This window comes from Lampetra planeri, chromosome 49 (genome assembly GCF_965212315.1).
Source record: "Lampetra planeri chromosome 49, kcLamPlan1.2.h2, whole genome shotgun sequence".
Lineage (NCBI taxonomy): Eukaryota > Metazoa > Chordata > Hyperoartia > Petromyzontiformes > Petromyzontidae > Lampetra > Lampetra planeri.
The window spans coordinates 512,276-525,700 of NC_136155.1; the positions used below are offsets into that span (position 1 = coordinate 512,276).

General features: G+C 48.9%; 1 protein-coding gene across 4 annotated transcripts in view; it reads left to right on the forward strand.

Annotated features, from left to right (window-relative positions):
- Positions 1-648: 648 nt before the first annotated feature.
- The window catches only part of SARDH (sarcosine dehydrogenase), a 77,872-nt gene continuing 65,095 nt past the window's right edge, over positions 649-13,425 (forward strand). For 2 of the 4 annotated variants that reach the window (XM_078616092.1, XM_078616095.1), the window contains exons 1-5: positions 649-1,149; positions 5,330-6,173; positions 7,793-7,971; positions 11,788-11,967; positions 12,304-12,427. In XM_078616092.1, the coding sequence (XP_078472218.1) occupies positions 5,843-6,173; positions 7,793-7,971; positions 11,788-11,967; positions 12,304-12,427 (814 nt within the window). In that variant the 5' untranslated portion in view covers positions 649-1,149; positions 5,330-5,842. Of the gene's footprint in view, positions 1,150-4,159; positions 4,273-4,946; positions 5,032-5,329; positions 6,174-7,792; positions 7,972-11,787; positions 11,968-12,303; positions 12,428-13,425 lie in introns of all 4 variants that reach the window. The other 2 variants (XM_078616094.1, XM_078616093.1) reach the window with 2 other exon arrangements.

Genomic DNA, 13,425 nt, shown 5'->3' on the forward strand with positions numbered 1-13,425 from the left:
ACGGGGGCTTGACCGCCTGGACGTGACGTCTTAGTTGTTGCTCTGCATCTACAGCAGCAGCAGCAATACGACAGGAGGAGAAGAAGACCGATAAAAGGCGACCGCTTGCCACCCACAAACTTGCAGGAACGGCCTGGGACTCCTCAGCTGATGCCCTCCGACCTGCCGACCCCCCCCCCTCACTGAGCTACTCAGTGGCAAAAGGAACAGATGGCATTCGTCCACACGTGCTGGCACCGCCGTCTCCTGGCGAACCAGGGTGTGTGGCGGCTCCTCGACACGCACGGGAAGGGGGCATGGCCGACTTGTCGTGTTCCACCACCAACCCTCGTTGCTTCGAAGGAGATGGGATACGGCAAGGAGCCACCCACTGAGCGATCAGCTCGTGTTCAGAGGAGGCCCGGCCACTCATGATGTAGCTCATCCAAGTGATTTATCACCACCACCATGATCATCATGTGTGGACATGTATCGCAGCAGCGACATAATCTAAACGCATGTTTCTAAATGTGGAGGGAAACATCGGAGGATCCGAAGAAAAATCCACGCGACCACGTTAATACATTTTTATTTAAATTTAATAAATTAAAATCTCCGCTCATTCTGTTTCTTTAGCCTCTGGCCGCTACGAGGCGCTCTCTCCGCCGTGGGATTCCCGCATGAGAGTCAAACAGAAGTCTGGCACAGGGCTGCAGCAGCATGTCGTACCGGGGGATCCTTGCCTGTGCTGTGCAAGGATGAGAGCCACGCGCGCGTTGCTGCTGCTGCTGCGTTTGTCTCGCGGGAGCCGCATTCTCGGCCTGGCGCGTGTGCAGCGCGGCGGGGAGACGCGGAGAAGCGCGCCTGAGAACCCGCCTCTCTCTCTCGGTGCACCACTCAGCACCACTGCCAACTCAGCAGCAGCTGCTGCAATAGCAGCAGCGAGTTATCTAATTCCTGGCTTCCACCAATGGTCGCAAAGAACACGGGGCACACCCCCCCCTCCAGCAGCCCCGGGGAGTGGCATTGGTCTGAAGAGCTCCGTCCCCACTCCCCCGGCTCCCCAGGGTGGTGGTGATGGTTGTTGTTGTAGTCGTGGACCCCGACGTATCCACCACCGCTCGCTCCGTGCTGGCAGACGGGCGGGCAAGCGAGCGAGATTCCAGCCCGGTAAGTTAAGAACGCCTGTCTACTAAACTTCTGTCGCTCCGTGCGTAGGCGAGCGTGCTCATCGGAGATGCGGGGAGACGGGCTGACAGACGAAACGCAAACACGAAGTTGTTGAGCTCTTGCAGTCCTCCGTGAAGTCAGACGAGCCCAGAGCTCGTGTTCTCTCCTCCAACGGCGACACTCGCTTCGTGCGGGTTCCACACTTGGAGCGATCAGTTCCGCGCGACTTTGGTTATGACACCGAAGCGCGTCTGCGTGGAAGATTGCGCATGCAACGAGTCGGACGTCCACGTGCAAGCAGACACTCGAAGTTGCCCGGTTTAGAAAGCAACAGATCGCGCTCATATACAGCAAGCAAGCAAGCAACCCCTGTTGACCATGAATTGGATAACTGTGTACCATGCGTCCATGGTCAATTCGCTGTGGTATTCAAACTGTTTGGTGCTGGGAACGTTGTTTCCCAACGTAGTAGCGATAAGAGTGACGTGGAGGCGGCTGTCCACCGGTGAGCAAGTGCCTGGAGTCACCCTGACTGCTGGATGCTGAATTCTGAGGTCGTTAGGATTTGGGTGCCATACCCCAGATATGACTGCAGTATAGTATTCCGTCAGCCGAACCTCTGCTTTATATGATGGGCGCCACGGTGGCTAGGAGATGTTAACTACCTCGCCTGGTGTACAAGAGGTCGTGGGTTCGATCCCGACCCTGACGCCTGCTGCTGTATATTTTTTGGAGTTTGCGGGGTCTTTCTCCCCTGTAGTCGCGTGGATTTTTCTCCGGGTCCTCTGGTTTTACGCCACAGCCTACACGTTTAGAAACGTGTTTGAGTGTTTGGCTGCTATAAATGTTTACATGATAATTCTCTTTGTTGAGCAATCATTTGTGCCCAGGTTGCTTATGAAAAGGAGCTATATAGCTCATTGAGCCTTACCTGGTAAAATAAAACAGTTTAATAGTTTGATATCGTAGCAGTAAATGCGAATATCCAACACCATGGAAATATGGAATTTCCACCATCGCCAACAATGAGTATTGGCCATGCTTGTTTGAGGAGGGATACATCTTCACGTTGTTAATGTTTTTTATGCGACACTGATATTCTTAAACCTTCAACAGCAATCGGGGTGTTCTGCAGCCTCGGTGTGCATGCAGCTGTTTCTCATAGCCACCTGGTCCACAAGAGTAAGCTCCTGCTCGGCACACTCAGCTGGTGTGTTGTTCACTCCACTATCTATTGATGAGTGCATCTCGCAGTTCACGTATTTTTGTGTTTGTTCTGATTGCTATACTTCATTGCTGGAGCAGTGCTCGACTTTGTTCATGGTTGTGTCATTTTGTTGGCCCAGGCCACGTTTGCAAATGAGTCTCTTCTTGGTCTCTTGAGTTCCCTCGCCTGGTTCAACAAAAAACAACTTTCAACTAAAAACAACTTTAAACTAAAAGCAAATTTAAACTAAAAACAACTTTAAACTAAACGCAACTTTCAACTAAAAGCAACTTTAAAGTAAAAGCAACTTTAAACTAAAAACAACTTTAAACTAAAAGCAACTTTAAACTAAAAGCAACTTTAAACTAAAAGCAACTTTAAACTAAAAGCAGCTTTAAACTAAAAGCAGCTTTAAACTAAACGCAACTTTAAACTAAAAGCAGCTTTAAACTAAAAGCAACTTTAAACTAAACGCAACTTTAAACTAAATGCAACTTTAAACTAAATGCAACTTTAAACTAAACGCAACTTTAAACTAAACGCAACTTTCAACTAAACGCAACTTTCAACTTGACAGGTCACTGCTCGGTGTTACGTGGCTTCATCTTCCCCGTGGCCATTGCGCTCTGTAACGTGTGCACGCCGAAAACAATGATTCACCATCAGCCCCACGGCCTATTGCGTCGCCACAATCCAATCCCTCTCCTGTTGCACGTGAGCTGATCAACATATCTTCTATGTGGTTGTGGTCGTCCTCCGGTTTTCCCCTCCACATTTAGAATGGACATGCGTTTCGAGTATTTGGCCGCTAGAAATTTCGAGACGATAATGGCACTTAATTGGGCTATCACTTGTGGCCAGGTCGCTTCTGAAAAAGAGTTATTATCCAGAAAACCACTTTTTTATTTTGACCAATATAATCAATGTGATCTTGAAAATTCAGTTTTGAATCAAAGATGACCCCAATATACTTATAGATCTTGACTTGCTCTATTTGATAATTATTTAAGGAATGTAATTGGGGAAAAATAACTTTCTGCTTTAGTCCTGGTGAGAAGTATAGCACCTTGGTGTTGGAGGTATTCAGGACGAGTTTAAGAGCAACTAGCTGATGTTGTAGTTTGTTGAAATCACCCTGGAGCCTAGCAATCACGTCATCCAGAGAGTGGCCAGCAGTAATCAGTATCGTGTCATCTGCAACAGATTTACCCTGGAATGATCCAGGTCAGTGCCCAAGTCATTGACATAAAGAGAGAACAAGAGTGGGCCGAGGATGGAACCCTGTGGAACCCCTTTTGTTATCTTAACACTGTTTGACCTCCAAGCATCTATGAATACAGTTTGGGTGCGAGAAGAGAGGTAATTTTTTAACCATTCCACTGCTTGTTTGGAGAAACGGAGGCAACTTAGTTTACTAAGCAGGGTGTTGCTACACAAGCAAGCCTGGCTCTGCTGATGGGATATTGCACGTCAAAACCAGTCCAGAGTTTGCTTGTGTTCGATCCGTGCTACTGAATGTATGCCCTCCCAAAAGGATGTAGGGCTTATAGGTTGTGTAAATTATACTATTACTATACACTTTCCTCTTCAGGCACAATGGTATAATAATGAATGCCGATTTTTATACTCGCATCGCTAAATAGAGTTTAGTAAATCAAAGTGATGTTCTATCTCCCATGCTTGCATCAATTGGATAAAGAATACATTTTCGTTGATGCATCGCTCCAGCCCTACTGCTCTTCATCACAACATTCTGTGCACGCGTGCCACTTGCTACCCCTGTTTGTCTCTGCATCTGTGTAGGCAACTCTTATGCCGATTGAACTCCACTCAGGGTGCCTCATGCTCACTGACGCGTGCAGGATGCACTCCCGTTTGCCAGACTAATCCGAAAAAAATCCACATCTCAGGCCTGTGTATGTATGCATGTTGAACCTCTTTCGCACCGTACATAGTCAACCATGCTAATGGGAGGTGTAGTGTTGAGTCTATGGGTAGTGTAAGTCTATGGGCAGTGTGTATGTATGTGTGTTGAACTTCTTTCGCACTGTATGTAACCAACCGTGCTAATCGGAGGAGACGGATTGGAATTGCGATTTTGTGGAGCATAGCAGCAAGCAGCAGCTTTGGCCGTCATTAGTCACTGGCATGATGCCAAGCTGTGGCCTTCTCAGAGAGAGACGTGGCCAGCATAAATGTCTTGAGGCTATTTTCTTGCTCAGACATGCATTTTACCCAATCTAGCATCTTTACACGAAGTTCCATTGCAAATATTCCCTGGCCAGCATTGGAAATAAAAACAGCAATGCAGGCTACGGGCAAAGGCCTGCTTGGAAAGTATTATAACAGACACACACGCAACAAACTATTCATAATTGCATACAGTACGCACAATGTTTCATGCACATAATAAACAATGCATATAACTAACCTATACGTACAATGCACGCATTACCCACATCACATAAACCAAATACATAAAACACGTTGTATAATAAGACACATTAAAATTATGATACATTACATAACCACTATGCAATACGTGCACAAAATAAAACTTAATATACACAAAAATCTGTATTTCAAACAGACAAAAAAGGCCACGGGGGAGGGCTTGCGGCACAGTTTGTCGCCAGCCATCGTAGAGTGCGGTCGTGTCGCTACGGTTTACTGCGGTGAGTAACAATGTCTTTAAAAACAACGTCGTTACTAATTCTCTCTAAATCATATTCACGCTGAGCGGCTTGCACGTTGTGAGATTCAGCGGTGATCGGGACACTCATCCTGCCACTTGCAGACGTCTCGAAACGGGAACGGGTTAATAGTGTCTCTTAGAAATGTGTTAGGTGCCGTATTTGCTATACCAAACTCTAATGTGTGGACCTGTTTGGTCCTAATATAGTTCAAACTCTTTGGACACAGCAATGAAAAACTCTTTCAGCTCATGAAATAATATGTTTGTTCCTTTTTCAGATTGAGCATTTGAAGACAGAGGAGGAAAGGTGAGTGGAATAACAGGACGATAATCAAGGGAAGAAGCAGAAGACGGAAACAATTTAAAGTTAGAACAACACAGAAATACAAGATAAAGAAATGTGCAATAATAACTAAAGAAGGTAATAGAGACAGGGAAACAAGAATAGAACTGTAATACAAATTTAAGTAACCCATTGGTAGAAGATTCTATTAAATGTAGGATTAACTGTGAAACAAGGAAATTTAATTAAAATCTGTAAAAGAAGGTCAAGCAAATAGATTTTAACAAGCACAAGCAGACAAAGAGTAACGCCACAAGAAGATACCAGGCAAGTGAGAGGGTGGGAAGAGAGGACGATCAACAAAATCAATCAATCACGAAACTGGTAGAACAATAACGGCGTAAAGTAACACGCAGTAACAATACCAACGAGCTGAACACGTGGCAGGAAAACCAGAGTGCGTCGAGTAAGAGGACCGATCTGTCGCTGTCACTGACAACGAGGAGAGATGGCGCAGGTTTGCCGGATCCTATCGCGGGCCCCGGGCTCGCTGAGCAGGGGAACGCGTGGCCTGTCCGCGGCGGCCTCGTCGTCGTCGTCGCCACCGTCGGCAGGGAAGGCCGTGCCGTACGCCAAGACGCTGAAGGAGGAGGGCGGTTGCGGGGCGAAGGATCCCGGCGCTCCCAGCAAAGCGCTGCCGCGGCACGCGAGCGTCGTGGTGGTGGGCGGCGGTAGCCTGGGCTGCCAGACGCTCTACCACCTGGCCAAGGCCGGCGTGACGGACGCCGTGCTGCTCGAGAGGGACCGGCTCACCGCCGGCACCACCTGGCACACGGCCGGTGAGTGGGCTCATCATTGTCATCGTCATCGTCGTTATGATCGTTATAATCGTTATGGTCATCGGCATTGTCGCCAATATCATCAATGTCATCAATATTGTCAATATGTGTGTTGTTGGACTTCTTTCGCCCCGTATGTAGCCAACCGTGCTAATCGTTGTCATCACAATGGTTACTTTAGTGCTAATTATTCTCGTTGATTTTGAAGAAGAAAGACAAAACTGCAAGGTGACATTCCTCCCACCGGCAGGCCAATGTCCCCCTGCCAGCCGGCGCCACAGGAATCCTGTGCTGAGGGGGGGGGGTGCAGCTGCCGCTGGGGGTCCGCTTGGCAAAACTGCGGCAGGCTTGGGAATGGTTGAGATGCGGTGTAGGGTGCTGTGATTTTCTTAGACGTTTAAGCACCATTTACATTAAAATCCTTATCCATATCTTTCACGGTAAAATAGATTTCATTGGCAGTGCTTTGCATTGGCAAGTCAACAGTTGCCCTCTGAAGAGTTTGGCCCCTTGCCATTGCAACCAATCACGATTGGCGATGAGCAGAATCCGTGCCCTTGTGTGCGGTGGTGACTGTACGTCAGCAGATCTGCTGCTGTGTTTGTTTCACCTGATGACGGTTGCTCGTGTTGCGATCGAAACGTCGTGATCTATTGATTTTATACTTACATGACTTTACCGAAAGAACCAAAGAGTATGGAATCCTGCAGTCACGAAAGCTTCAAATCAAGATTGTATGATACTGATGCATAGGTTATCGCAGCTGTGCTGTATCGCTCTTCAGGAACTGAATTAATTTACAGCACATGGAAGGAAAAGTCAGACATCATACCAAACAACAATTGGGGCAACCCGGAAACTCATCGAAAAATGATGATGATGATGATGATGACGCTGCTGATAATAATAATGCAATGTTTAATGTGCGCAATATTTAACGTATCTAGATGACCACGACTGATTTGCGGAGTCAAGCTCAGCGTGGCTCAAAAAGCCAAGGGATAGAGGTGGAAGCCTTTAATGTCTCTTCAAAGTCGGCGTGGGTTGAACGCTTACTGCTGTGAATGTGCAGCAGCAGCAGCAGCGGGATGACAGTGGTCGCGCTCCACACGGCGGGGGGGGGGTGCTGCCGTGGAGAATCGACGCCCGGCAGAGGCGTAATTGCTTCTCGGTGCAGAGAGCAGGAGGAGGTTGTGAGTCGTGCTGATGCGAGCCATAGTGCAGGGTCTTCTTTTTCTCTTCATGGTCCACCGCAAAATCGCATCCACTGCACAAGCCATGGCAGCAGCAGATGCGGATACCTGATGATGCAGAAACGGAAAATGTAAAACTCTCCAGGAGTGTTGCAACTGCGGTCATCCAGGACAGACCGTACAAACGCATAACGACGCAATGCCCGATCCACAAATACGAAGGATACATCGCACTCCGCTACTCCTGACTCGGTTGTCTGACCTGACCCACCGGAATGTGAGATTGTAGTCGTTGCGCTGCATCTACATCAGCCATACGAACAAAGCGCAGGGTGACGGGAGGCGGAGAGAGAGAGACACGGCGGACGACCGAGCGTAGAGACAGAGGCACCGATGACGACGACGACGATGTTGTCCGGGCCCCAGGCTTGCTATGGCAGCTGCGGCCGAGCGACACGGAGGTGGAGCTGCTGAGGCACACGCGCCGCGTTGTCTCGGAAGACCTGGAGCGCGAGACGGGCCTGCACACCGGCTGGATCCAGAACGGGGGGCTCTTCATCGCCTCCAACCGCCAGCGCCTCGACGAGTACAAGCGCCTCATGTCCGTACGTGAAGGGCACGGCCGCCACCGCTGCTGTCCGCGCGCTCGTTCCCCAAAGCCTCCGCCGCGTGGGGGTTTTGCGGGTTTTGCCGCATGTGGCGTGCGGACACGATGTCCGACGTTTCCATTCACATGCTTGGGGGCTTGTTCGGAAACTGATTAGAGTTCCAATTCAATTCCTCCTATCTCTACCGCTGTCTACCATATCCATAACTGTTTGCTATTATCTATTATCTATGCTATATATCTAACACCATCTACCATCTCTAGCACCAAGTCCTATCTCTAACACATTAATGACACTGACTCACATCTCCAATGCTGCCTCCTATCTCGAACACTGACTGCTATCTCCAGCACCGACTATCTCCAAGACTGACTTCTCTTCGACTTTCTAGGACACGTATTTTGGTTGTACTGCGTGTTGTTCGGCACGATGTCCGACGTTTCAGTCCACATTCTGGGCGCTTCATCAGGAACTGAAGAAAGCTCCAGTTTAACCACATTTATAAAAAACATTGATGGGCTGCCTCGAGGCACTCTGGTTTCCTCCCAGACAAAGCGCGGCCCACATCTGCCTCGCCTAGAGTGCAGGAGGAGGTCCGGGGTTCGATCCCGACCATGACACCTGTATATTTGGAGTTTTCATATTCTCCCTGTGGTTGTGTGGATGTTTCTCTGGTTTTTCTCCGGTATTTCCCTCCACATTTAGAATCAACATCACGCGTTTCGAGTATTTAGCTGCTAGAAATTTACACGTGACAAGCCACTTCATTGAGTGATCATTTGTGGCCAGGTGCATAGCACAGTGGGCCTTAACTGGTAAAAGAAAAAGTTTGAATAAACAAGATCCACTGGTCTACATCAGACATCAGCAGCTCCTCCGAGCTGAAGCCCTTCCGCCAGCAGTGGGGAGGTAATTGCAGGGCTGCGCCTTTACTTTGAAATGAACATATTGTCGGATTTTTTTTGTTCAACCTGTTCGTGTGAATAACGATTTCCCATTTTTCTGCCATGCAAAGTGGTTCCCCTGTTGCCTTCATAACTCTTAGGAACGCAGATGAAAAGGGTACTTTGTCTTCACTGTGGAGTCAGCACATTTAGCCCACTCGTGTATTTATATAATGAAGTGCTTATCCATTTGTTTGTATTGTGTTGAGCCATTAACCAACTGGATCAATATTTGCATCCAAAGAGCTAACAGTGACCGTGCACTCTTAAACCATCCACTTGCCGTTATTATTTGGCTGTACACAAGCATCAACACTCGCGCATGCACACACCGACTCCTGTGTTTAGCTTCCAGACTGCCGGGGCGGGTGCTGCTCGTGTGAGCCTGTCCACAGTGGCCCATCTAGTGGTGGAGTCAACACAGCACGCATGCCTGTGCTGTCTTACTATAAAGACAATGTTAATAACCAGGTGTAATCGGTAAAACGAGCAACCTATTACTCGTGGCACACCACAGGAAGGAGAGTCAAGGATGGAAAACACAAAAGGATTAATCTTCTTGGTTCATTCGGTAAAGTCACGTAGAAGGGAAATAATAAAATAATAAAAATAAAACATAATAAAATACAATGCAGTCACGAAAGCTTTAAATCGAAACACAAAAGGAACTGGAAAGGGAAGAGAGAAGCAACATACTGAGGGAATGGATGTCAAAAGGGGCTAAAAGGTGTGGAATGATGAGGATGGGGAGGATGGGGAGGAAGAGGCTCCGTGAGGGCAGCGATGCTGCTGCTGCTGCACTGAGGAGCGGCGGAGTCTGTTTCCACGGGGGGCGGGGACAGGGGAGCGATTCAGAATGGGAGTGGCTACGCGGAAGTCACGTGATTAGCGGGAGGTGTCACCTGATTAACAAACGTAGATCATTTCTTAAGTATTAAGACATTTTTACAGGAGGATCCTGCACTGGTATGTTATTCTTCCCATTTGATTATTAAGGCATGTTTTATAATATATTTCACGTTTTATATTATATTTCATATTCTCAGGTTTTTTCGGTAAAGTCACGTAGGTAAAACATTAAAAGTAATGAAAGTAAAATAAAACAAAACAAAAATAAAAATAAAATTCACGACGTTTCGGAGGCAACACAAGTCTCCGTCATCAGGTGGGACAGTCACAGCCAGATTAGCTGCATCAAGTGAAGCAATGATTCAAAATGTAATCCCTTATAAGCAAGTTGAAGGGGGGGAGGAGAGGGGGGGGGAGTTCATCAGAATGTGGTAGCCAATGAATGGAACGTATAGGGAGGGAGGGGGGTGGGAGGGGGAGGGAGCCAACAAAACATTTGGCGACGGCTTGGACGCGGCTGCTGCGCACGCCAACACAATGGGCAGAAAGGGGGGAGGGGAGGTCTGATACACATGATAGAACAAAGGAACGAAAATGCCCATGTTTATACCAATGCAGGCTGAAAAATGAAGAGAGTACTGTTAAAAATAACTGGGGATGTTAACACTCGGTGAAGTAAATTAAAATAGTGCCTGTTTTATTTTACTTTCATTACTTTTAATGTTTTACCTACGTGACTTTACCGAAAAAACCTGAGAATATGAATCATTGCAGTCACGAAAGCTTCAAATCTAGAATTATATTTCATGTTTTATATGTTGGAGGAATCTGGAGTACCCGGAGCGGGTACCACGGTGGCTAGGAGATGTTGACTGCCTTGCCGGGTTTTCAGGAGGTTGTGGGTTCGATACCGACCACCACAATCAATGCAAATTATATTAAAAACATAATTTCGGGAGATGAAGTTAAAAAACCCCCAATGTATTCCTTCACTCGGGACAGTATCATCTAACATTTAAAGCAACCCGATTTCGGCACAGAGTACTGTCAGCTACCATGACAGTTTTAAATGATGTAACCTCATGTAACCTTGTTTTAGAGAGGAGGCAAATGTTTGGTTGTATATGTTGACTCAAATAAATAGCCTTTGACATGATAAATAATTCACTTTCTAATCTCCACGCAGATACTCTGTGGTGGTGGCGGCAATAAGGCCGCCACAGACTCGGATGCCAGTGTGATCAGCTGATCCAGCTGCATTGGATTAACAAGGCTGACTGCTGATGAGAACCAGAATGTCAAAACCGGTCCTGAGTTTGCTTCCTTGAATGAATGTCTCTTGATAATATTTGTCTGGAAAGCTGATAGGCTGATTGGACTTTTATATATCTTTGCTTCTTTATTAAAGTTCTGCTTAAGTCTCGTAAACAAAAAATTAGACGCGTTCTCAAGTAATCTTGCGGAGAATTTAGAAACAATTCATTGGACGTCTGGCAGCCGTGGAAGAGGAGTCCCTGAAGCCTCAGATCGTGGATCCACTCTCTCTTATCCCTTTACATGAACAGTGTTGCCTCAAAGTCAACTCACGAAGAAGAAGAAAAATAATAATCTTGTCCTGGTAGCCCCTGCTGCCCACCCTTTGTATATATCCGCTTTCTTTGGAGTGGGGAGGGGGGGTGATGGGGTGATCACCTCCCCCTTGAGACCTCAGCAATTGATATTTTTTTGTTATATTTGCCTGAAAATACATTGGCATTTATTATTAATGTAGGGCCCTATGTCAAAAACTTGAACTTTTGTAACCGTCGCCGCCACCCTGGGAAGTTTCTCAATCCGCCTTAGAAATGACAAATCGATTTACGAAACGGTCTGCTCCACGGTGATGATGACGACGACGACGACGACGGCGGTGGCGGTGATCGCAGCGGATGGCACTGACCCTCCTCCACGTCCCCCCCCTCCGTGCCCCCCCCCTCCGTGCCCCCCCCCCCTCCGTGCCCCCCCCCCTCCGTGCCCCCAGCTGGGCAAGGCGTACGGCATCGAGTCGCACGTGCTGTCTCCCGCCGACACCAAGGCGCTCTACCCGCTCATGAACGTCGACGACCTTTACGGGACGCTGTACGTGCCGGGCGACGGCACCATGGACCCCGCCGGCACGTGCTCCACCCTGGCCCGCGCCGCCACGGCACGCGGGGCCCAGGTGGGTAGACTCCGGCGTCCCCCTGGCAGTGGGCGGCGAGGGTGAGAGGTGTGGCGGACGACAGAAGGGGGCGCAGGTCCCGGTGTGTGGGAGACCCGGTGTTGAGGGTGGGTGCGGCGCAAGGAGAAGGTGTTGAGTCTGCACAGATGCAAGGTTGAGTACCGGAGACGCGGTGCTCAGAAGCCGCGTTATAACGGTGCGCGTTCCACATTGCGCGAAAAGTGTTCCCTCGTGATAGGACCGCGTTTTAGGGACAAGGCGTTGTGTGAACACCACGCGTGAAGCGAGGACTTAGCGCGACGACCCTGTGTGTGGCTACTGCTGCTGCTGCTGCAGGTGGTGGAGAACTGCGCGGTGACCGGCGTGCGCGTGGAGGAGGACGACCTGGGCGTGGCGAGGGTGCGCGCCGTGGAGACGCAGCACGGCGTCATCCACACGCCCTGCGTCGTCAACTGTGCCGGTAACAGCCTCCAGTGACGGCCTACAGTGACAGTGTGCGGTAATGACCTCCGGTTCCGCCGCCACCAGTGTGAATGGGGCACTGCGGTGCCGAGATGTTAACTACCTCGCCTGGTATACAGGAAGTCGTGGGTTCGATCCCGACCCTGACGCCTGCTGTGTGTTTGGGGTTTGCGGTCTCTCTCTCTCTCCCTGTGGTCGTGTGGATTTCTCTGGGTCCTCCGGATTTTCTCCTCCACATTTATAATCAGCAAGCATTTAGAGCATTTGGCTGCTTTACATTTCCACGTTGTAAACCTCTTTAGTGGATGAATCATTTGTGGCCAGATCGCTCCTCAAAAAGACTCAATAGCTCAGTGGATCTCACCGGATAAAAAAAATGTATGTAGGTTAGCATCGTTTAATTCGTGTTCGTAGCCAAGTCAAAGTGGTGATCTGCTCATATGAGTATTGAGTTGGGGGTTCATCTCCCGTTTACAGTGCTTCTGAGCCTTTGGTGGAAATTTTACGTTCCGGTCGTTAGGCAGTCTATTTGGTACAATTAATGGGTCAAAAAGGGTTCCTTCATCGGGACTGCTATGGAACTTGATGCCCATGTCAGGATTTCTTTTTTCAGTGAAATCCCATTGGGACGGGCTGAGTTAGAAGGGTTAAAGTAAAGCAGAGCGTGTTCTACTTCTTGCACCTTGAGAGCTCTATGATAGATGGGGGGGCATGTACACTCCTCACAGACTGAGGGGGCGGGGGGCGGGGGGGGGCACGTGGGGAGAGGGCCCCGCTCCGGCCCCGTGGGGGAGGGGAGCTTGCGCGAGGCCGTGTGCTCACCCACTGCATCGATGCGACTGACCGCAGGACTCACCCGCAAGAGAGACTTGCACTGCGTTGTGTTGCAGAGCCGTCCACGCGCTTAACAACCGCTTCACAACACCCACCTGCGCTGCTACGCGCCGCGTTTGTTCATCGTGATTGTTCGCCACGTGGAAACTTTATTTATTGGCC